Raw genomic sequence first — 24,282 nt, 5'->3', positions numbered from 1 at the left:
CTTCGTCTACAGCGTCGGCGTCTGAGAGATTTTTACTCCCGCTAAGAACCCTAAGAACCCTCATCTGAATATCAGTCCTTGTTCTGCTGTATAAGTATCGAAACCTCTTGTTGTGATGTTCAACCTTATATAATTATCTCCATTTGGTTGGACATTATTTTATTCTCACTGGACAATTATTGAGTAAGAGTTAAAGCCGCCCCTGAAAGCGAAGCCGTGGTTTAAAAAATGCCTGACTTTGTCGTATTCACAAGATGGCCGTTTTAGACATGTTCCCGAGTCTGCTTTATGTATTGTACACTCCTGAAGTACAGGAGAGTCAGTAGCATTTTAAGCATAATTATTATTGACATCATTATTCATATTTTCTCCTTAATCACACCTCGCAATAACCCCTGGTTAACATTAAAGATAGGAAATCAGGAGATGAGGTGATTTCCAATGATCAGTCAACTGACAGACTACTGAAAATAACGAAAGCTCTATTGACGAAATCGTGTTTTGTGATCAAAAGGCTGTGCATGTTTGTTTGTTTTCTTCACTTTTGTTTCTCGAAAAGTGAAATTTCTGCACTGAGCTAAAACTTCAACAGGTTATGTTTGAATTTGTCTTTTGGATTTTGAGTGGTGTTATTAATGGAAACGAGAAAAACAAATGCATGGAAAGCAAATGATCATACGTGCCATCACTCTACCTCCATTCTACCATCATTCTACATCATTAAGGCTCGTGATGTCTTAATCCACAGGGCGAGTATTACGACGTGGGCAGCACGCTGTGTGACGAGCTTTACAAAGCTGAGATGTTGGCCCGCTGCGATGAAGACGACACGGGCTGCCGACAGCGCGCCAAATACTTCTGGCTAGTGGCGCGAAACAACAGAATCCCAGATATCGAGTCCCCACCCATCTGTGCCGACCCTTGCATACTCAATTACATGGTAGAAGTTTAAGGTAATTATTGTTTTTGTAAGCCCATGATCATAAACTTCCGAAGACCACTTAATGTTAGACTTCCACACTTATCCCATAATAGGATTATGATAAAAACAAAATAGAGGGCGCACCTGTGCGACAGAGTGCATTTGGAAACACGGAACATCATTGTTCGTATTTATTCCCTTTTTAGAAAATATTAATGATTGGCGATTTTAATAAAAATAAGTTATAAACCAAATTTGTTAAAATGTGGAATTGCCAATGAATGTGTTTACTGCATGGCGGGCACATCCGGGTATATCATCATTTTGTTATGGCCACTCAAAAAATGGCGGCCGGTGTTCCGCTCCCTCGTTCTCAGAGTCTGTACTAGCAGCTGGTGCGACCGAACTGCTCCATGCCGTGGACACGAGGTTGACGCTTCCGCGTTAGAAAAGAGTTGACGAGTGTGCCCCCTTGTTTTCAAAATATAACTCCCTAAATGTCTTACCAAAGCATTCAAAGTGATGTTACCGCCAGGCTATTCCCAGTGTTAGAAAACATACAACGTCCATGAACCTTATAGAACCTTAACAAAAAGGAGATCGAAAACAAAATGAACAAATCATAATATAACTTACACCATTTTGAATCAAGAAGAGACAAGTTGTTGTGGCAACTCTATCTCTTCCAAACCTCTATGAATAATGATTTCATTAAAGTTTGCACTTGGTCGTGTTCATTGTCACGCCATTCTTCATTCTTCCAACAACGAGAGACGCACTGACAAAACCTTATAACTTTGTATTCTCCCGCCATTTTTGCAGGCTTAGGTATGTCGTGTGATGGTGTCGAATTGGTATGGTTCCTCTTGAGTGTCGCCCCAAGCCCAGCCGCGTGCTGAAAGGGTTCACTGGAGATGAGTGAACACAACCAAACAAACAGGAGACAAGAAACCACGACAAATTATGCATACAAATAATGTTGTCGTATATCAATTTACTAAGCATTTTTGTTTTGTAAATGACCCATCGAGTATGCTGGTTGTATTTTTTTTCGGTTTTAAATTGGAAAAGACAAGAGTCGTTCCAAGAACGACAAATGTGCTGTGTGGATATGGACAGAAGCGGATGTATAGATTGTTTGAAATTGTTCGGTGTCTATATCTATTTTTTCAAAATTGGAAGACGGGAAGTTGTACATTGCTGAACAAAGGAGGGCGGGCTTTCTTGCGGAAGACCGCGTTTCACAAGAGGGCGCTTTCAGATTTAGTAATTTTTTGGAAGGTGAATGTCACATGACGTCTAACTCTTAGTATTAATTGTCAGCTAATAAAGAACATACATTATGTATACATGTTACGGAGTTCCCCAAAAGTAAATGTCGTATTCCGTGAAATGTTCGCAATGCACCCAAGCTATTTATCCAGGGGAAATACTAAGGAGGTTAGTAGATTATATACATTCCATTTCCACGAATTTTTTTTAAGGTTAATTTAAGTGCAGTCCTATGTATTGGAAGATAACATATCAAATTTGTTCAGTTATTTAATAGTCAAAATGTAGAAACCCTCAAACGTGATGTTCAATGTGCAATGTTATGAATATTTATGAATGCTAAAGTTCGTGCAATATCATGTGGAAGACGGTTCAAATAATGTTGTTTTTAAACACTGGTGAACATTTTGATAATGTCTTTTTACAATATGTCACCTGCTTGCCACTTCGCTATTTATTTTTGTCTTTCGAAATTTTGTCCTGTGGCAGCTATCGTTTATGCACATCAGCAAGGCATCACGCTTATTGAACATGTTTATGATAAATCGCCGTTTTGATGTCAAGAAAAGAAGATGATTATCTTCGACATGTACTTAAGGCGTCATTTGTTCGTAAATTATTTGTTTCCGTGTGGATCCTGCCTGATTTATTCTCATTGTTTAACAAATTAATTGGCATGATAGTAGATAATCATTATGTATTGTAGATGTAAGAATTGTCATAAAGTTTGTATTAAACAGAGCTAATATTTACATTTATTAAGCCTTAGAGCAACAATCATACAGTTTATGCATATTTATTATTTTTTGAGAAAAAATAATTTTTGACAAATGTATCGTTCATCTAAAACGAAATGGTATCAAAAGTATGCTTATACAACAACAATTATGACATAAATACACAAAAAAACTCTAAACAACAGAGTGTTGATTAAATAATCCGCCATAACTTCCACAATCATGGTAAATAAGTACAACTAAAAACAGAGTCACTGAAGGTACAGTTTTGAGGGGAAAGTAAGATAGCTTCATTTTATACGATTATTCAATCATCTCAATTCTATAATTATTGACGATGAATATATGCATGTTCTCAGTTTCATCTGTGTGCGCCTATGAGAACGCACTAACTATCCAATGGTACATTTAGTTTTTGCTTAAACCGATTTTTTTTGTTCATGGTCATTGTAAGGCAAAATATCACTTGTCATTTTTGTAACATGTGCGTTATTCATTTTTGAATAACCCCAGAACATAGACCAACCCTAAACTTCTACAGTCGTGCTAATTTGGAGATTTGCCTTTTTGCAGCGCTAGCTAGTTTGCCCTATAGTATACTAAGACTATTGCGGCCATCGGGATTTTTCCCATTTAAATCAACGTAACCCAATTGTCTATTGGACACATGCACCACCAGAATTTTTTAATTTTTCATTCAGGGGAAAGAGATACCGCGAGATTTCATAGCCTGTGTTCACTGGCTTTTTTACGATTAAAAACTGTTGAAAAGAAGCTTGAGGTCCGACAGAAAACACATTGCGTCTGTAGTCCGCCCATGGAGTACATGCTGCACTGTTACTGCCTCAGTGTACTTACTGGAATGGCTGACGATGCGCGCGCATTGAGGGTGCACTGAACTAATTCAGGACCCATTGAAAACAGTGTACAGTTCAGGGCTAAATAACATGCAAGCCGACATCACTGGGGTATCTCAAACAAAATGAACTTATTGTCTTGTCCTCCATCTTTTTTTTCTTCTTTTTTTTCAATTTTGGGTAGAATAGCCTATTACATTTTTAAATTTTCACACCAAAACAGAATCACCTTCCAAAATGTGAGTACCCAAGCCTGCATGTAGCCATTTTACAAGTGGCATCCTTCCACTTTATCAGGCAAATCGGACCCATTTTTCAACCGTAATTTCATCAAGCCTGCCCTCAAATGGAAGCCCCAAAACAAGGGAGTTGGTCCTTGGCTATATTTACACCATTGCATTGTTCAAAAGCCAAACGGTCTCCATTTTCAAAAGAGGTTGTGAGGCCCTACTAACGAGCTTGCGTAGAAGTTCTCACTTGAATTAGTGCACTGCACCCTTGAAGCAGCCGCAGCCATCTTGGCTTAACCATGACGCATGCGCAGTATGGTGGCTGATTGGTGGCGTCAAGGTACATTATTCAATTTAATTCAAACTCAGTTCATATGTAGCCGACAGTCCTGTTAGTATAGAGAGGTCAGTGTGCACTAAGTGAATACTGTGTGTTGTACAATCAAATTTTTAGACTTGACACGGCTTGACATTCCGGGCATTTTGTGAGAATTAATAATGCAATACTTGCACCGACTGTTTATTTCAAGTTTTTAACCATGCGGCTGTGGAGAGATGTGTATGCTTAATATTGATATAATGTTAAAGAACCAAAATGTGCAAACTTTGTTATCGCAATAATAATAAAAAAGAATAAAAACTTCTTATCCCTCTTAAGTTACTTGGATGGTATGCTTGTTTTGTTCACTCCCAACAAATAACTGACCTTCCCTTAACAAATAGGATTAACGTAGGGCCACGTCATAATTCATTCATTTCTTTAAATGGTTTATTGAATCAAATCATGACTCGCAACTTTTGAAGTTGTGAAAACAATGCAGGTGTCCCAAGTTACACTCAACATCGTCTGATGAAATTCATTCACATCAACTTTTGAAAATTGATAAATGTACCGTGAAATGAAAATAGATGGCTTGGAACATTTCATGCTAAAGGAACCAACATGATGTTCCTCTTGCATCCAGATGAATTTCTGCCTTGTTTTGAGAAAAGTCAATTTTTTGCCGATTTTGACTAAAAATGTAAGGCTAACCCCTTACATTTTTTTCAATTGCGGCCACAAAATGAAATTTCTTGAAAGTTGCTAGAAAGATGCCTGCAGGTCTCTAGAACCCATTTTCAATCGATTGCTGGACAGATGTGCTATTAAAGGGGAAATACCGTCGAAAAATTAAGGTCAAATCGCTCAAAAATTATTTATTTTTTTCTCCAAAAATTGATGATTTTTGCCCAAATCTTCCAAATTATGTTTGTTAGAGTATTGATTGATGTTCCTCTTGCTTCCAGATGAATTTCTGCTTTGTTTTGAGAAAAGTCAATTTTTGGCCGATTTTGACTAAAAATGTAAGGCTAACCCCTTACATTTTTTTCAATTTTGGCCAAAAAATGAAATTTCTTGAAAGTTGCTAGAAAGATGCCTTAAGGGCCCTAGAACGCATTCCAAACCGATTGCTGGACAGATGTACTATTCAAGGGGAAATACCGTCGAAAAATTAAGGTCTAATCGCTCAAAAAATATTAATTTTTTCTCCAAAAATTGATGATTTTTGCCCAAATCTTCCAAACTATGCGTGTTAGAGTATTGATTGATGTTCCTCTTGCTTCCAGATGAATTTCTGCTTTGTTTTGAGAAAAGTCAATTTTTGGCCGATTTTGACTAAAAATGTAAGGCTAACCCCTTACATTTTTTTTCAATTTTGGCCAAAAAATTAAATTTCTTGAAAATTGCTAGAAAGATGCCTTCAGGGCCCTAGAACCCATTTTGAATCGATTGCTGGACAGATGTATTATTCAAGGGGAAATATTGTCGAAAAATTAAAAAATTCAAAAAATTCAAAAACTCAAATTTTTTTTATTTTTTCTCCAAAAATTGATGATTTTTGCCCAAATCTTCCAAATTATGCTTGTTAGAGTATTGATTGATGTTCCTCTTGCACCCAGATGAATTTCTGCTTTGTTTTGAGAAAAGTCAATTTTTGGCCGATTTTGACTAAAAATGTAAGGCTAACCCCTTACATTTTTTTTCAATTTTGGCCAAAAAATTAAATTTCTTGAAAATTGCTAGAAAGATGCCTTAAGGGCCCTAGAACCCATTTTGAATCGATTGCTGGACAGATGTGCTATTAAAGGGGAAATTCCGTCGAAAAATTAAGGTCAAATCGCTCAAAAATTATTTATTTTTTTCTCCAAAAATTGATGATTTTTGGCCAAATCTTCCAAATTATGTTTGTAAGAGTATTGATTGATGATCCTCTTGCATCCAGATGAATTTCTGCCTCCTTTTGAGAAAAGTCAATTTTTGGCCGATTTTGACTAAAAATGTAAGGCTAACCCCTTACATTTTTTTCAATTTTGGTCAAAAAATGAAATTTCTTGAAAGGTGCTAGAAAGATGCCTTAAGGGCCCTAGAACGCATTCCAAATCGATTGCTTGACAGATGTACTATTCAAGGGGAAATACCGTCGAAAAATTAAAGTCAAATCGCTCAAAAAATATTTATTTTTTCTCCAAAAATTGATGATTGTTACCCAAATCTTCCAAATTATGCGTGTTAGAGTATTGATTGATGTTCCTCTTGCTTCCAGATGAATTTCTGCTTTGTTTTGAGAAAAGTCAATTTTTGGCCGATTTTGACTAAAAAAGTAAGGCTAACCCCTTACATTTTTTCAATTATGGCAAAAAAATGAAATTTCTGGAAAGGTGCTAGAAAGATGCCTTAAGGGCCCTAGAACGCATTCCAAATCGATTGCTGGACAGATGTATTATTCAAGGGGAAATATTGTCGAAAAATTAAAAAATTCAAAAAATTCAAAAACTCAAAAAATATTTATTTTTTCTCCAAAAATTGATGATTTTGCCCAAATCTTCCAAATTATGCTTGTTAGAGTATTGATTGATGTTCCTCTTGCTTCCAGATGAATTTCTGCTTTGTTTTGAGAAAAGTCAATTTTTGGCCGATTTTGACTAAAAATGTAAGGCTAACCCCTTACATTTTTTTCAATTTTGGCCAAAAAATGAAATTTCTTGAAAATTGCTAGAAAGATGCCTTAAGGGCCCTAGAACGCATTCCAAATCGATTGCTGGACAGATGTATTATTCAAGGGGAAATATTGTCGAAAAATTAAAAAATTCAAAAAATTCAAAAACTCAAAAAATATTTATTTTTTCTCCAAAAATTGATGATTTTGCCCAAATCTTCCAAATTATGCTTGTTAGAGTATTGATTGATGTTCCTCTTGCTTCCAGATGAATTTCTGCTTTGTTTTGAGAAAAGTCAATTTTTGGCCGATTTTGACTAAAAATGTAAGGCTAACCCCTTACATTTTTTTCAATTTTGGCCAAAAAATGAAATTTCTTGAAAATTGCTAGAAAGATGCCTTAAGGGCCCTAGAACGCATTCCAAATCGATTGCTGGACAGATGTATTATTCAAGGGGAAATATTGTCGAAAAATTAAAAAATTCAAAAAATTCAAAAACTCAAAAAATATTTATTTTTTCTCCAAAAATTGATGATTTTGCCCAAATCTTCCAAATTATGTTTGTTAGAGTATTGATTGATGATCCTCTTGCATCCAGATGAATTTCTGCCTCCTTTTGAGAAAAGTCAATTTTTGGCCGATTTTGACTAAAAATGTAAGGCTAACCCCTTACATTTTTTTCAATTTTGGCCAAAAAATGAAATTTCTTGAAAGTTGCTAGAAAGATGCCTTAAGGGCCCTAGAACGCATTCCAAACCGATTGCTGGACAGATGTACTATTCAAGGGGAAATACCGTCGAAAAATTAAGGTCTAATCGCTCAAAAAATATTAATTTTTTCTCCAAAAATTGATGATTTTTGCCCAAATCTTCCAAACTATGCTTGTTAGAGTATTGATAGATGTTCCTCTTGCTTCCAGATGAATTTCTGCGTTGTTTTGAGAAAAGTCAATTTTTGGCCGATTTTGACTAAAAATGTAAGGCTAACCCCTTACATTTTTTTTCAATTTTGGCCAAAAAATTAAATTTCTTGAAAATTGCTAGAAAGATGCCTTCAGGGCCCTAGAACCCATTTTGAATCGATTGCTGGACAGATGTATTATTCAAGGGGAAATATTGTCGAAAAATTAAAAAATTCAAAAAATTCAAAAACTCAAAAAATATTTATTTTTTCTCCAAAAATTGATGATTTTGCCCAAATCTTCCAAATTATGCTTGTTAGAGTATTGATTGATGTTCCTCTTGCTTCCAGATGAATTTCTGCTTTGTTTTGAGAAAAGTCAATTTTTGGCCGATTTTGACTAAAAATGTAAGGCTAACCCCTTACATTTTTTTCAATTTTGGCCAACAAATGAAATTTCTTGAAAATTGCTAGAAAGATGCCTTAAGGGCCCTAGAACCCATTTTGAATCGATTGCTGGACAGATGTGCTATTAAAGGGGAAATTCCGTCGAAAAATTAAGGTCAAATCGCTCAAAAATTATTTATTTTTTTCTCCAAAAATTGAAGATTTTTGCCCAAATCTTCCAAATTATGTTTGTTAGAGTATTGATTGATGATCCTCTTGCATCCAGATGAATTTCTGCCTCCTTTTGAGAAAAGTCAATTTTTGGCCGATTTTGACTAAAAATGTAAGGCTAACCCCTTACATTTTTTTCAATTTTGGCCAAAAAAAATGAAATTTCTTGAAAGGTGCTAGAAAGATGCCTTAAGGGCCCTAGAACGCATTCCAAATCGATTGCTGGACAGATGTACTATTCAAGGGGAAATACCGTCGAAAAATTAAGGTCTAATAGCTCAAAAAATATTTATTTTTTCTCCAAAAATTGATGATTTTTACCCAAATCTTCCAAATTATGCGTGTTAGAGTATTGATTGATGATCCTCTTGCATCCAGATGAATTTCTGCCTCCTTTTGAGAAAAGTCAATTTTTGGCCGATTTTGACTAAAAATGTAAGGCTAACCCCTTACATTTTTTTCAATTTTGGCCAAAAATTGAAATTTCTTGAAAGGTGCTAGAAAGATGCCTTAAGGGCCCTAGAACGCATTCCAAATCGATTGCTGGACAGATGTACTATTCAAGGGGAAATACCGTCGAAAAATTAAGGTCAAATCGCTCAAAAAATATTTATTTTTTCTCCAAAAATTTGATGATTTTTACACAAATCTACCAAATTATGCGTGTTAGAGTATTGATTGATGTTCCTCTTGCTTCCAGATGAATTTCTGCTTTGTTTTGAGAAAAGTCAATTTTGGCCGATTTTGACTAAAAATGTAAGGCTAACCCCTTACATTTTTTTCAATTTTGGCCAAAAAATGAAATTTCTTGAAAATTGCTAGAAAGATGCCTTAAGGGCCCTAGAACCCATTTTGAATCGATTACTGGACAGATGTGCTATTAAAGGGGAAATTCCGTCAAAAAAATAAGGTCAAATCGCTCAAAAATTATTTATTTTTTTCTCCAAAAATTGATGATTTTTGCCCAAATCTTCCAAATTATGTTTGTTAGAGTATTGATTGATGATCCTCTTGCATCCAGATGAATTTCTGCCTCCTTTTGAGAAAAGTAAATTTTGGCCGATTTTGACTAAAAATGTAAGGCTAACCCCTTACATTTTTTTCAATTTTGGCCAAAAAATGAAATTTCTTGAAAGGAGCTAGAAAGATGCCTTAAGGGCCCTAGAACGCATTCCAAATCGATTGCTGGACAGATGTACTATTCAAGGGGAAATACCGTCGAAAAATTAAAATTCAAATCGCTCAAAAAATATTTATTTTTTCTCCAAAAATTGATGATTTTTGCCCAAATCTTCCAAATTATGTTTGTTAGAGTATTGATTGATGATCCTCTTGCATCCAGATGAATTTCTGCCTCCTTTTGAGAAAAGTCAATTTTTGGCCGATTTTGACTAAAAATGTAAGGCTAACCCCTTACATTTTTTTCAATTTTGGCCAAAAAAATGAAATTTCTTGAAAGGTGCTAAAAAGATGCCTTAAGGGCCCTAGAACGCATTCCAAATCGATTGCTGGACAGATGTACTATTCAAGGGGAAATACCGTCGAAAAATTAAGGTCTAATCGCTCAAAAAATATTTATTTTTTCTCCAAAAATTGATGATTTTTACCCAAATCTTCCAAATTATGCGTGTTAGAGTATTGATTGATGTTCCTCTTGCTTCCAGATGAATTTCTGCTTTGTTTTGAGAAAAGTCAATTTTTGGCCGATTTTGACTAAAAATGTAAGGCTAACCCCTTACATTTTTTTCAATTTTGGCCAAAAAATGAAATTTCTTGAAAGGTGCTAGAAAGATGCCTTAAGGGCCCTAGAACGCATTCCAAATCGAATGCTGGACAGATGTACTATTCAAGGGGAAATACCGTCGAAAAATTAAGGTCAAATCGCTCAAAAATTATTTATTTTTTCTCTAAAATTTGATGATTTTTGCCCAAATCTTCCAAATTATGCTTGTCAGAGTATTGATTGATGTTCCTCTTGCACCCAGATGAATTTCTGCCTTGTTTTGAGAAAAGTCAATAATTGGCCAATTTTTACTAAAAAAGTAAGGCTAACCCCTTACATTTTTTTCAATTGTGGCCATATAATGAAATGTCTTGAAAGGTGCTAGAAAGATGCCTTAAGGGCCCTAGAACGCATTCCAAATCGATTGCTGGACAGATGTGCTATTCAAGGGGAAATTCCGTCTAACATTTGAGGTCAAATCACTCAAAAAATATTTATTTTTTCTCCAACAATTGATGATTTTTACCCAAATCTTCCAAATTATGCGTGTTAGAGTATTGATTGATGTTCCTCTTGCTTCCAGATGAATTTCTGCTTTGTTTTGAGAAAAGTCAATTTTTGGCCGATTTTGACTAAAAATGTAAGGCTAACCCCTTACATTTTTTTCAATTTTGGCCAAAAAATGAAATTTCTTGAAAGGAGCTAGAAAGATGCCTTAAGGGCCCTAGAACGCATTCCAAATCGATTGCTGGACAGATGTATTATTCAAGGGGAAATACTGTCGAAAAATTAAAAAATTCAAAAAATTCAAAAACTCAATTTTTTTTTATTTTTTCTCCAAAAATTGATGATTTTTGCCCAAATCTTCCAAATTATGCTTGTTAGAGTATTGATTGATGTTCCTCTTGCACCCAGATGAATTTCTGCTTTGTTTTGAGAAAAGTCAATTTTTGGCCGATTTTGACTAAAAATGTAAGGCTAACCCCTTACATTTTTTTCAATTTTGGCCAAAAAATGAAATTTCTTGAAAGGAGCTAGAAAGATGCCTTAAGGGCCCTAGAACGCATTCCAAATCGATTGCTGGACAGATGTACTATTCAAGGGGAAATACCGTCGAAAATTAAAATTCAAATCGCTCAAAAAATATTTATTTTTTCTCCAAAAATTGATGATTGTTACCCGAATCTTCCAAATTATGCGTGTTAGAGTATTGATTGATGTTCCTCTTGCTTCCAGATGAATTTCTACCTTGTTTTGAGAAAAGTCAATTTTTGGCCGATTTTGACTAAAAATGTAAGGCTAACCCCTTACATTTTTTTCAATTTTGGCCAAAAAATGAAATTTCTTGAAAGTTGCTAGAAAGATGCCTTAAGGGCCCTAGAACGCATTCCAAACCGATTGCTGGACAGATGTACTATTCAAGGGGAAATACCGTCGAAAAATTAAGGACTAATCGCTCAAAAAATATTTATTTTTTCTCTAAAAATTGATGATTTTTGCAAAAATCTTCCAAATTATGCTTGTCAGAGTATTGATTGATGTTCCTCTTGCACCCAGATGAATTTCTGCCTTGTTTTGAGAAAGTCAATAATTGGCCAATTTTTACTAAAAAAGTAAGGCTAACCCCTTACATTTTTTTCAATTGTGGCCATATAATGAAATGTCTTGAAAGGTGCTAGAAAGATGCCTTAAGGGCCCTAGAACGCATTCCAAATCGATTGCTGGACAGATGTGCTATTCAAGGGGAAATTCCGTCTAACATTTGAGGTCAAATCACTCAAAAAATATTTATTTTTTCTCCAAAAATTGATGATTTTTACCCAAATCTTCCAAATTATGCGTGTTAGAGTATTGATTGATGTTCCTCTTGCTTCCAGATGAATTTCTGCTTTGTTTTGAGAAAAGTCAATTTTTGGCCGATTTTGACTAAAAATGTAAGGCTAACCCCTTACATTTTTTTCACTTTTGGCCAAAAAATGAAATTTCTTGAAAGGTACTAGAAAGATGCCTTAAGGGCCCTAGAACGCATTCCAAATCGATTGCTGGACAGATGTATTATTCAAGGGGAAATATTGTCGAAAAATTAAAAAATTCAAAAAATTCAAAAACTCAATTTTTTTTATTTTTTCTCCAAAAATTGATGATTTTTGCCCAAATCTTCCAAATTATGCTTGTTAGAGTATTGATTGATGTTCCTCTTGCACCCAGATGAATTTCTGCTTTGTTTTGAGAAAAGTCAATTTTTGGCCGATTTTGACTAAAAATGTAAGGCTAACCCCTTACATTTTTTTCAATTTTGGCCAAAAAATGAAATTTCTGAAAATTGCTAGAAAGATGCCTTAAGGGCCCTAGAACCCATTTTGAATCGATTGCTGGACAGATGTGCTATTAAAGGGGAAATTCCGTCGAAAAATTAAGGTCTAATCGCTCAAAAAATATTTATTTATTCTCCAAAAATTGATGATTTTTGCCCAAATCTTCCAAATTATGCGTGTTGGAGTATTCATTGATGTTCCTCTTGCATCCAGTTGAATTTCTGCCTTGTTTTGATAAAAGTCAATTTTTGGCCGATTTGACTAAAAATGTAAGGTTAACCCCTTACATTTTTTTCAATTTTGGCCAAAAAATGAATTGTCTTGAAAGTTACTAGAAAAATGCCTTAAGGGCCCTAGAACCCATTCCAAATCGATTTCTGGACAGATGTGCTATTAAACGGGAAATTGCGTGGAACATTTGAGGTAAAATCACTTTAATAATTCATTTCTTTTTCTCGAAAAAATTACGATTTTTGCCTAAATCTTCAAAAATGTGCGTGTTAGAGTATGGATTGATGTTCCTCTTGCATCCAGATTATTATCTGCATTGTTTTGAGAAAAGTCAATTTTTGGCCAATTTTGACTAAAAAAGTAAGGTTAACCCCTTGCATTTTTTTTCAATTTTGGCCAAAAAATGAAATAACTTGAAAGTTTTTAGAAAGACGCCTTCAAGGCCCTAGAACGCATTCCAAATCGATTTCTGGACAGATGTGCTATTAAAGGGGAAATTCTGTCGAACATTTGAGGTAAAATCTATTTAAAAAATCCTTTCTTTTTTTCAAAAAAATGACGATTTTTGCCCCAATCTTCAAAAATGTGCGTGTTAGAGTATGGATTGATGGTTCTCTTGCATCCAGATGATGCAAGCTCCATACCAGAAACCGGAGACTTTTTTTTTTTGGCCTGAGGATTATACTTGTCGCAAATAAAACCCTTATTTGACGGTTTTTTTATGAAATTAAATCTTTTGATGTCAAACATCATGACAAATGAGTGTGCGAAAATTCAATTTAATGTAAGGTGTATTTCTTGAATTGTTGGCCCCAAATCGAGTTTGGTGGTGGAGATCGAGACCACTATAAAAGAGGGCGCGCCACATAAATAGTGGTCTCAACAACGCATCAACACGGATGCTGCACAACTGAACAAAAAGAACAACCTCGTTTCCGATGAACTACTCAAAAAATACAAAATGGATTAAATTGAAATTTGGTGCAATTAGTTTTCACGATGTGTAGCATAAGTAGTTTGAATGGTGTGAGAAACCGTGGAGCTATAAATATGATATGATCGTAACAATCTAGTGTTTTAAACAAGTTAAAAATCCATGTTGACTTCCATTAGGATTGTACTTGTCGCAAATAAAACCCTGTATTGTTACGGTCATAATATCTTGATTATTTGACTTTTTTTAATGTAATTAAATCTTTTGATGTCAAACATCATGACAAATGAGTGTGCGAAAATTCAGTTTAATGTAACGTGTATTTCTTGAATTGTTGGCCCCAAATCGAGTTTGGTGGTGGAGATCGAGACCACTATAATAGAGGGCGCGCCACATAAATAGTGGTCTCAACAACGCATCAACACACATGCTGCACAACTGAACAAAAATAACAACCTCGTTTCTGATGAACTACTCAAGAAATACAAAATGGATTAAATTGAAATTTGGTGCAATTAGTTTTCACGATGTGTAGCATAAGTAGTTTGAATGGCGTGAGAAACCGTGGAGCTATAAATATAATATGATCGTAACAATCTAGTGTTTTAAACGTTAAAAATCCATGTTGACTTCCATTAGGATTGTACTTGTCGCAAATAAAATCCTGTATTGTAACGGTCATAATAGCTTGATTATTTGACGTTTTTTTTATGAAATTAAATCTGTTGATGTCAAACATCATGACAAATGAGTGTGCGAAAATTCAGTTTAATGTAACGTGTATTTCTTGGGTTGTTGGCCCCAAATCGAGTTTGGTGGTGGAGATCGAGACCACTATAATAGAGGGCGCGCCACATAAATAGTGGTCTCAACAACGCATCGACACACATGCTGCACAACTGAACAAAAAGAACAACCTCGTTTCCGATGAACTACTCAAGGAATACAAAATGGATTAAATTGAAATTTGGTGCAATTAGTTTCCACGATGTGTAGCATAAGTACCGTAGTTTGAATGGCGTGAGAAACCGTGGAGCTATAAATATAATATGATCGTTACAATCTAGTGTTTTAAACAAGTTAAAAATCCATGTTGACTTCCATTAGGCCCAAAAAAAGTCTCCGGTTTCTGGTATGCGCGCGCGTCGCCGTAGCCATGCGCGTCGGCAAAATGAAAAAGTTTTGTTTTTCAATGAAAGATGATGTCTCAAAACCGCCAAACTTACTGGTTTGACTGGAATCCTGCTGCTGCACAATTTTAACGTGTTTTTAGATTGGGTTATGGTCGAGAATGAGCCTTATGTGGCCTCTCTGGACTCCCATATATTTGCACTAGTCGGGCACCATTTGCAGTCATCAGCCGACATTTAAAGCAAAAAAGTTAGGTAAAAAAAAAAAAGCCACTTTTTGGGCAAGCTCCATACCAGAAACCGGAGACTTTTTTTTTGGCCTAACCCCTTGCATTTTTTTTTTCAATTGTGGCCAAAAAATGAACATACTTGAAAGTTGCTAGAAAGATGCCTTAAAGGCCCTAGAACACATTCCAAATCGATTTCTGGACAGATGTGCTATTCAAGGGGAAATTCCGTCAAACATTTGAGGTCAAATCACTTTAAAAATTAATTTCTTTTTCTCCAAAAATTGACGATTTTTGCCCAAATCTTCAAAAATATGCGTGTTAGAGTATGGATTGATGTTTCTCTTGCATCCAGATGAATTTCTGCATTGTTTTGAGATAAGTCCATTTTTGGCCAATTTTGACGAGATATGTAAGGTTAACCCCTTGCATTTTTTTCAATTTTGGCCAAGAAATGAAAATTGGCCTGAAGCAGCCGATGGCATTGGCTCGCCCAGGACGCATGCGCAGTGTGGTGGCGGAAAGTTACTGTATGCAAAATCAGCAGCATTCATTGTAGTCGATAGTCCAGTTAGTAGAGAGGTCAGTGTGCACCGTAAGCGAAAACTCTGTGTTGTACAATCAGACTTGACACATACAATCCTGGGCATTCTGTGAGAATCAATAATGCAATACTTGCACAGACTTTTTATTTCAACTTTTAACAATGGAAAGATGTGTATGCTTAATATTGATATAATATTGATGAACCAAAATGTGCAAACCTTGTTATCGCAATAATAATAAAAAAAGAATAAACTGCTTATATCCCTCTTACAAGTTACTTGGATGTTGTGCTTGTTTTGTTGACTTCCAATAAATAACTGACTTTCCCTTTACCGATAGGATTAGCGTGGGGCCATTTTTTTTTTTTGGGGGGGGGGGACAGTTGTGCACCAATGATTTGTTGTTAGGAGGAATGGACATTATTTTGACGCCAGGGGGCGCTCGTCTTTTACCTTTATTCCTATTTTTTTATGAATTAATATTCTACGAATCTTTGAAGAGAATGGGGATGTGTTGATAACAGCATTTAATCCGATGGATACATTTTCTTTTTAAACGAAGCTGAATTTTGAGAGGCATTCCTCCCCCCCCCCCCTCCCCACACACACACACTTTGCCCGGAATCCGCTAGCGCCCTACAGTAATGATACAACGGTAAACTGATTTGTTGAACATTTAGGTCTTTTAGAAAAGATCACCGAAAACAACACCAAAACGTAGAACCGTAACCTTTACATTATTCCAGCATGCCTACGTACATGACAATAATAATCTAGAACTGCCAACTTACAAAGTTTCAAACCGAGACGTGGGTCAAACGAAAACAAGCATATTAAAGTTTACAAAATTATGCTGCTACTGTTTTTATTTTGTGATCTCTTTGACATATGGGACTGGGAACATGCCCTCCTTCCCAGTGCCTACGAGTATGCCTCTCCACCAGTTCGGGTCAATCTTGTCAGTAACCTTAATCCTGTCTCCCTTTTGAATGAGATTTCGCCATCTTCCTTGGCAGCGAAGTCGTATGCAGCTTCCACATGGAGTCCTGCAGATGACTGAAATGAGAACACAAGGAATGAATTAAGTAAGTTTCATTCGTAACTTCAAGTGCCTTGTTAATTTCCTTGCTACAATTCTGGCCAAATCTTGCTGCCCCCCGCCCCACCCGGCCCCCGAACAAAGTTGTCTCTCATTGCGCGGACGGTGTGTGCTCCATCCCCTGAAGAGAACAACATTGACTGGGGAGCTGGGGAGTGGGTGACCGACGAGGAAGGCTAAGGTTATTGCTAAGAGTCCCAACCATTTTGGCCGGGATTGTAGCTCTATCTTAAAACCGAACAATTTTAATCAGCCGTATTATTCTCCGTCGAATGCGGGCGCTGTTATTACGCCATGCATGTTGGGCAAAGGCAAAGATTCACTCGAAGTTAATGACGGACGTTTACATATTGCTACAATTGGAAAACAATGTTTCTCACCATATTATTAATTTTAAAAAATGTTTCATTAGATGGGTTCACCGGGTTTTTTTTTCTTCGAGTTTAACCTCGAAAAATTGATTGGGTTTTCAGTTATTCCTTTTATTAATGAGACTTCGAATGAAAAAAATCCATAGTTTAGTTATTGACAAATTTCTTCATCAAACTCAAATTATTGGCTGGCAGACAAAAATTTGACGCCCAAAATGCCGATGCGCGTGACTATCTGTAGGAAGTGACGTTATTTTGAGAGACCTTCTACAGAAAAACGTGACTTGGGTACCACACTAAAAAGGTTCACACATGACAACGCGACGGTAAATGCGATTAACTTCATTTTTTTTCAGACAAGGTTATACTAACAAATATATGTCATTCTTTCAAAACTTCAAAAGTTCAAAACTTAACTTGGTTTTGAAAAAAAGAGATGGCTCCTTTGCATAATTGCAATTGTATTTTTACTCACCATATAAAGTGTTACTTACCTTTGATCGGTCTTTCAGATATATCGTTTGCGTGCGGCTTACGGATGAGGTTCTGTGGTAGTCCACCAATTGATTCAGTGAGTTAAACTTGACGACCCAAAGAAAGTACTTGCCTGCTCCGTCTCTCAAGACCTTCATATGCTGAACACTCTCCCCATACCTGCGGGACGGAAAGTAACTAAATGATCCGAAATTGCTAAATCTGTAAATTAACTTGTTTTTTTTCGTTTGAGAAGTGATCAAAACTCCTAGTCTTTTGTGTGAATGAAACATTTCCTCCCACATCTCTATGTGTTTAAAGTATTCGTGTCGCTTAACAGAAATTCAAAGGGCCCATGCAATGGCATTTTTAACTTCAATTCTTGAAAATGCACCTTTGTGTCTATGCTAAGTCGAATTTACATATTCATGAGCAAAAGTGCGTTTTTGGATATGTTGCTGTCCTAAATGTTATTTTCTTTGGTGGTTCGTTATTGTGTCAGTATAGAAGCAATTAGCCAATGAGCAAACTTGTCTCACAAATGTTTTCAATGAGCCAAGTTTTGGGTTCGTAATTTGAATAGAAAACCAACAAACCGAACAGTGTCATCCTGGTATGACATCACATTAACAGCGCCCTCCGTAGTCTGGCCCAAGACGCTAGTGATCGATAGTGGTTGGTACATAGTGCGCCCTCTAACAGCACAACATAGACCAGCGGGCCTACTCGCACTAACGTCTTGGCCATGTCGTATCAGAGTTTTATTTTTGTCTTTATTTTCTCCGTAGGCTTTCCTACGGAACAAATCAGCGATCGAGAAATAGTTGAAAGGCTCTCTTTTCTAGGGAACCAATCCGGCGATCGAGAAATAGTTCAAAGGCTCGCCCAAAGGAATCATTGTACGGGCTATATACACGGTGACGGTGACCCAGCATTATAGCTCTCCTAGGGAACCAATCAGCGATCGAGAAATGGTTCGGGCTAGCCCGACGGTTTTGTAAACACTCGCGGCGCAGTGATAAGGAACTGCCGTTTTGTTCAAATTTATACAGACGGTCCAATTTACATAAAATGGCCACGCCCCCATTGCTACGAAATGACCAAGTCGTTAGTGAGAGAACGTAAAAAATCAATTATGCAAGGGCGCTACAGAACACTGCTACTATCGCGCTTGATCACTGACGTCTTGGGCCAATACTACGCCCTCCGTTGTCCAGAAAAGCACCGACAATGTTAAATGTTTAAAGAAGTGCACTTTTTAATAAACTTTACCAAAAAGGGATGTCAAAAAGTTTTCATACGTTGAAGAGGAAAGGAAAATTGCACCAAAAATAAATATGTTCATACAAGTAAGAACATTGTTGCAAACCCTTTAAATAATTTCAATTTCTGTCAGTTACTATTTTTTTTACATTGCTTGTTTGTCCGTTTGTTCGTCCGTTCTTTATTTGTCTGTTTATTTGTCTCTTTGTCCTTGATTGGCTTGTTTGAATGATCTTTCGTCAGTTTGTGCATTTACTGTTTGCTTGTTTGTTCATCTGGTCTGTTGATGGTTGTTTGTCTGTTTGTTGGCCTTCAATGCAATCGTCATTATTTTGTGCAATTTTACCATATTTATGATTTGTATCTGAGCAAGCTAGGGGTCTGGACAAACACATCGTTAGATGGCAGTTTTATGCGTTTGCTTATCTTTGACAGTCCCTATTCATTTGTATCATTTTATACATTTTTTACTTCTTGTTTAATGTCAAAAGATGTAAAAGAAATAAATACTTAAATATTTATTTTTTTCATAATGATAACAACTCACTTGACAGACAGTGAGTAGTCGCCCGGTGTGCTTTCGCTTTCCCGGATGAGAAAGGCACCGTCGTAATCATTATTCTTGAGTAGTTCTTCCTCGGCGCCCTGTCGCGTAACCCCAGGTGCCATGAATCTATCACCAAAACAAAAAGGTGGAAAAATTATATAATTTTTTTTTGGCACACTTTTATAATAACAAACCTGAAAGCAGCGGAGGTCGTGGGTTCGAGTCCCACCAGAGTGATTTTTTTCCAACTTTCACTCGGGGAGGTAGCACACTGAGTATACAGTGTTTATACGTCGGTGAAGGGCAAAACTTAATTTGATTTAAAGGGAAGATACAACATTTGCAAAGATCAAATAACAAAATGATCAAATTATCACGAAATATCTTACTGATTGTTAGGGAATGACAGTCTAAAGTATCCTGCAAAATCGTGGCTCCTGGTGTGCTGACATTTTCAAAAAAAAAACTTGTATTTTTTTTCCAACGCTGGTCGACCGACCAGCATTGGAGAAAACTGGCTTTTTTGAAAAACTGCTCCTAATTTTTCACATTTTAGTTATTCGTTTACAATTGATTCGTTTGCAATTGATTAGACACCTGTGAAGGGGTACAAGCCTGTTGGACTGATTCTCTGACCTTACAATTCCCCAAAGACTATAAATTGCTCCGTGGCATCTTAAGTGGGGTCAGGGAACAACACTACAAGAACATCATTGGTTTTCTTGGATTTCCCAGCATCTCCGAACCCAAAACGTAAAGCAAGTCAGTTTAACAATATTTGCCATAACATACTAATCCTCCAAATTCCATTTATTTCTGAAAATTGCAGCAATAGCATGTGTTGTACATTCCCTTTAAACCTGAGTTTATTTTTGCAGAGCACAGTAGCTTAATACGCTCAATTCCCCCCTCCCCCAAATAAAAGAAACCCATTGTAATTTTTTGTTTAAGTGACGTCCCAAAAAAGGCAGCCAAGTACTGCGTACACCACCGTCGTTTCCTTAAAAAAAAAAGGTTAAAGTGGTCAGAAATTGCCTCGGATTTCACCACAGAGCATCTAGAATCAAGGCATTTTCGGGGCCCATAAGCGAGAACCCGAAACCCACCCCGTTAATTTGTGGACCCACCTGTTTGAGGACCATTTTTTTTGCCCCCCCCCCCAAATTGTGTAGTGGATCTGCCCTTGGGAGTCGCATATTATTGTTTTTCAATGAAGGTGCTTTTTTTTGGGGGGGGGGGTACAATTCTCAAGTTCAAACAATTAAAAGCTAATTTTGTCTCCTCGATCTTTTTTCCTTCTTTATTCTCCTTATATTTGTCGCATTAACTCACTCGTTTTCCTTTAATTGGACGTAATTCGATGGTATCGTGCCGTCCTTGCCGTCCATTTCAGCTCTAAGCCAGCCCTTGGATTGGGCAGGCCCGAACACCTAAAGACACAATAACAAATTGTGTGTGTGATATTTGACAACAAAGTTACGATCAGAGTAAACAAAAATGGTGCAAGTACTCATTGTCCACAACGAAGAAATGGGATCCACTCTGTGAAACAAAGAAACAAACATGTTGCATTACAGACACACTCTCGCAAAATGTGGTCCGGCAGCTTTCTATACAAAAACCTCGTTGGCTTGGGGTTTTGTACGTAAACCTTATCACTGAGTCAGCCGATCACGCTAAATTGACTTCGGCCAAACCGCAGTCCCATCATAAGAAATAAGTTAACAATGTTAACCGGACCATTTTTTCCAAGAGTGTGTCTCTAATGGTTGATGGGCTTTTAAAAAGAACTTTTGCAAATGGGAAAGACACTTTGGAAACATCCAATCAGTTTGAATATGCTTCATGAATTTCTGAATAAACGAGCACATTTTTAACAGTATTTAATTACTATTATGTTTCGGTGTGGTGGTGTTGGGGGGGGGGGCGGTTGTGGGGGGGGGGGGTGAGCTAGACAGAAGATATATCAGAATGGCGCAATAAGACCAACAGCGGGCGCAATAATTTTGATTAGGGTTTCAAAATTTCTACGCGTCCGAGTCGTTAATTTGCATGAAAAGTGCCCCCACAATTTTTTGTAAAAAATGAGACCGTCTAGTTTAAAAATCGGTGGAATCGTGCGAATATAGCCGAGGATCATCTCTCTAGCTTTTGGGCTATTATCTAAGAGCAGATTTGATAAAATTAGGGTTCAAATATGGGTCCTATTTGCACGAGAAAATGTAGGGATGCCACTGGTAACTTTGGCAGTATGCAGGCTCAGCATTAACGGCAGGCGGTTATGAGACTCGTGGGGAGTCAGGGTTGGCGTCGTCAGGTTGGTGTGATAAACAGGGTGAGTCAAAAAAACGAAACCCAAATGTCGGGACTATTGTTTTCTTGAAGATCTGCATGTAGCACTTTCAAAATCTAGGACATGAAAGCCCAATTCACAAGCTTTTTTTTAGTCCAAACATTATTCAAATCAGTCATGTACTTTTTAAGTTATGGAATTTTAAACACAACCACCGTTTTAAAGTTCTGTCCACGGATCACAGAAAAAGGTGTGCGTTCTATCAGGAAAACGAAAACAATTCACACACATCCGTTTGTGATTTGTTTTCGTTTTGCTGAAAGAACACTGTACTTTTTAGTGATCCGTGGACAGAACCTTAAAACGGTGGTTGTGTTTAAAATTCGGTAACTTAAAAAGTACGTAAGTGATTTGAATGATTCTTGTACTAACAGAAAGCTTAGGAGTTGGGCTTTTATATCCTGGATTTTGAGAAGTGCTTGATGCAGAACTTTACCAAAACAATGGTCCCAACATTTGGGTTTCGTTTTTTTTTACTCACCCTGTATTTTGTGTTTCTCCGATATTGTGCTACATCATAGTGCATGGACTCCGTGAATATTCAACATTACAGTTGGGGTCAAGTGTATGTTCATTGCTTGATTATTTTCTTGTATATATCAAATTATTTTCTTGATTTCCTAATATATTCTATTAAATCTTGTGTCTGTGATCAATTAGTTTGCTTTCTTTACTTGGGTAGGTCATTTTCAAGCCCATTTTCTGGTCCAGCCGTGATAAGGTATACATTCCTCGCCTTCCATCGCTGAGACCCAGGTTCGAATCCCGCCTGGGCCAATATGTGGATTGGGTTTTCAGTTCCTGACTGAATCCGTGGGTCTTACCCAGAATATACTTCTGGGGTTTCCTCTTATCTCTAAAACTATAATGTCCTTTCATTATCTTCTCTCTACAGGTTTGTCACGTCACTTGTTTCTTCGTGAAGGTTAGTCATAAAAATAAAAGTTGGAAAGAATTCCATACACGGCCTCCACTCAGACCTCCTGCACAAAGTCTATAGGCCATGGCGGAAATTTTTTTTGAGTATTATCAAAGAATGTTTGTACTCTTAAAATAGTGTTCCTTCATCAGATTTACAACTTTTGATACTTTTCAGGTCTTATGAGTGGATGCCGTGTATGGAATTCTTTCCAAAATGTTGAATAGAAACGAATTTGGGAGTGACTGAGAAACATTTCCAATTTTGTTAGGAAGTGCTTTGAAAATTTTCTTGACTCTCCATATGGGCCCTGCAGCCTGGGGGTTTGGTCGGTATCAAATCAGGTGAATAATGCTCAGAAGTGTGTTTTTTGGCAAGGTATATATGCACCCCTGTACTTCGGAAAATATGTGATACTTGCAGCGGTGGCAGTTTTTTGGTGCTATCACTTTATAAACACAAGAGAGACAATAAGAGGTCCCCGATTGCAGGCAAATGAGAGGTATCCTAAACCATGCATGGGGGAATATAGGGATGCTGCTAGCTACCACGCGCCTGCAACCGTATAGAGTTTGCTTGCAAGTATGCTACAGATACAGAAATACATACTTCTGAGTGTGTATGTCACTTACTTTCAAGATGGTTCCTTTCTTGAAAGGCAAGTCACCGGCATCGGTCCCATCAAAGTCATGAAGTGCGACTGCCTCGCACATCGTGGGTCACAAACCCAATGACAAGACACAGAATTGAAATCGACCAAACAGCCGGCAGCCACAGGCACATTGAGTTCTCACTGTACTGACGTACGCTCTATGCCAAAATGGCGAACACTTCTGTTTTGAGAATACGTATCACAATGGCGTCATCCCCGTGGTGAATCACAATTGTCGTTTCCAGACCCAGTAAGCATATTGTCATCGTGGCTAATCCATTATCAAGCTTACAAAACGGTTATCCTTGAATCCTTTTCATGTAACTACTCAGCCGCACTAGTCAATGGTCAGTTTTTTTTGCGGGTATGCACGCACCTTGTTCAGACCATATACCACACCGTAACATACAGGGTTTCCCCAAAAATTGTCCCTCTGGAGGGTGTACACAATTCTCGTTATTTATGAAGAAAACAAATTCAATTATGGAATTTGATGAGCCCGAACATTTGTCTTGCTTGTGTGAAGCTTTTGTTGGATTTGGTTAAGTGGTTTTGCAAAAAAGGTCATCAATGTAACGCCCGTCCATTTTGCTCCATTCCAATTTGACACGGTCCCCGGAAAAAAAAATATCCCTCTTAGGGTTGTAGCGGAATTTGGGGGAAAAATATGAAATTTTATTTCTACTTATACTTTCTATAAAATTTCCATTAGATTTGGTTCACCAGTTTTCCAAATAAAGACTATTATGTAACACAGTACTATTTTGCACCATTCAAAGTTTAACATTAGGCTTAAATTGGCTTTGATTAAATTACTAAACTAAACTGGAGGAATACTATTGTTGACATTTCTCGCTGGTGACTGTGGCTATTCGTTATGTATATTATCTTCTTTTAGTTATAACAAATGATTGTCAATTCCAAGTGATTCAGGACATTCAGGTAAAACAGAAACACATCGTGTAGGCTCTTCGATTTGTCAAA

The 24,282-nt window shown here is 36.8% G+C and overlaps 2 protein-coding genes across 3 annotated transcripts in view; one reads left to right on the top strand and one right to left on the bottom strand.

The window, feature by feature from the left end:
• LOC119724224 (protein Ycf2-like) overlaps window positions 1-4,675 on the top strand; it is a 39,789-nt gene extending 35,114 nt beyond the window's left edge. For both annotated transcript variants that reach the window (XM_038195175.1, XM_038195173.1), the window contains exons 7-8: window positions 749-953; window positions 1,745-4,675. In XM_038195175.1, coding sequence (XP_038051103.1) covers window positions 749-952 — 204 coding nt within the window. In that variant the 3' untranslated portion in view covers window position 953; window positions 1,745-4,675. The remainder of the gene's footprint in view (window positions 1-748; window positions 954-1,744) is intronic.
• Window positions 4,676-15,718: 11,043 nt separating this feature from the next.
• Window positions 15,719-23,633, bottom strand: LOC119724222 (growth factor receptor-bound protein 2-like). The gene is given in 6 exon segments (XM_038195171.1): window positions 15,719-16,604; window positions 16,607-16,676; window positions 17,585-17,744; window positions 19,375-19,500; window positions 20,707-20,804; window positions 23,279-23,633. Coding segments are annotated over 6 exon segments (654 nt in total). The 5' UTR covers window positions 23,360-23,633; the 3' UTR covers window positions 15,719-16,485.
• Window positions 23,634-24,282: the final 649 nt, after the last annotated feature.

Source organism: Patiria miniata, unplaced genomic scaffold (genome assembly GCF_015706575.1).
Source record: "Patiria miniata isolate m_02_andy unplaced genomic scaffold, ASM1570657v1 HiC_scaffold_18, whole genome shotgun sequence".
NCBI lineage: Eukaryota > Metazoa > Echinodermata > Asteroidea > Valvatida > Asterinidae > Patiria > Patiria miniata.
This window is presented reverse-complemented; position numbering and strand designations above follow the sequence as displayed.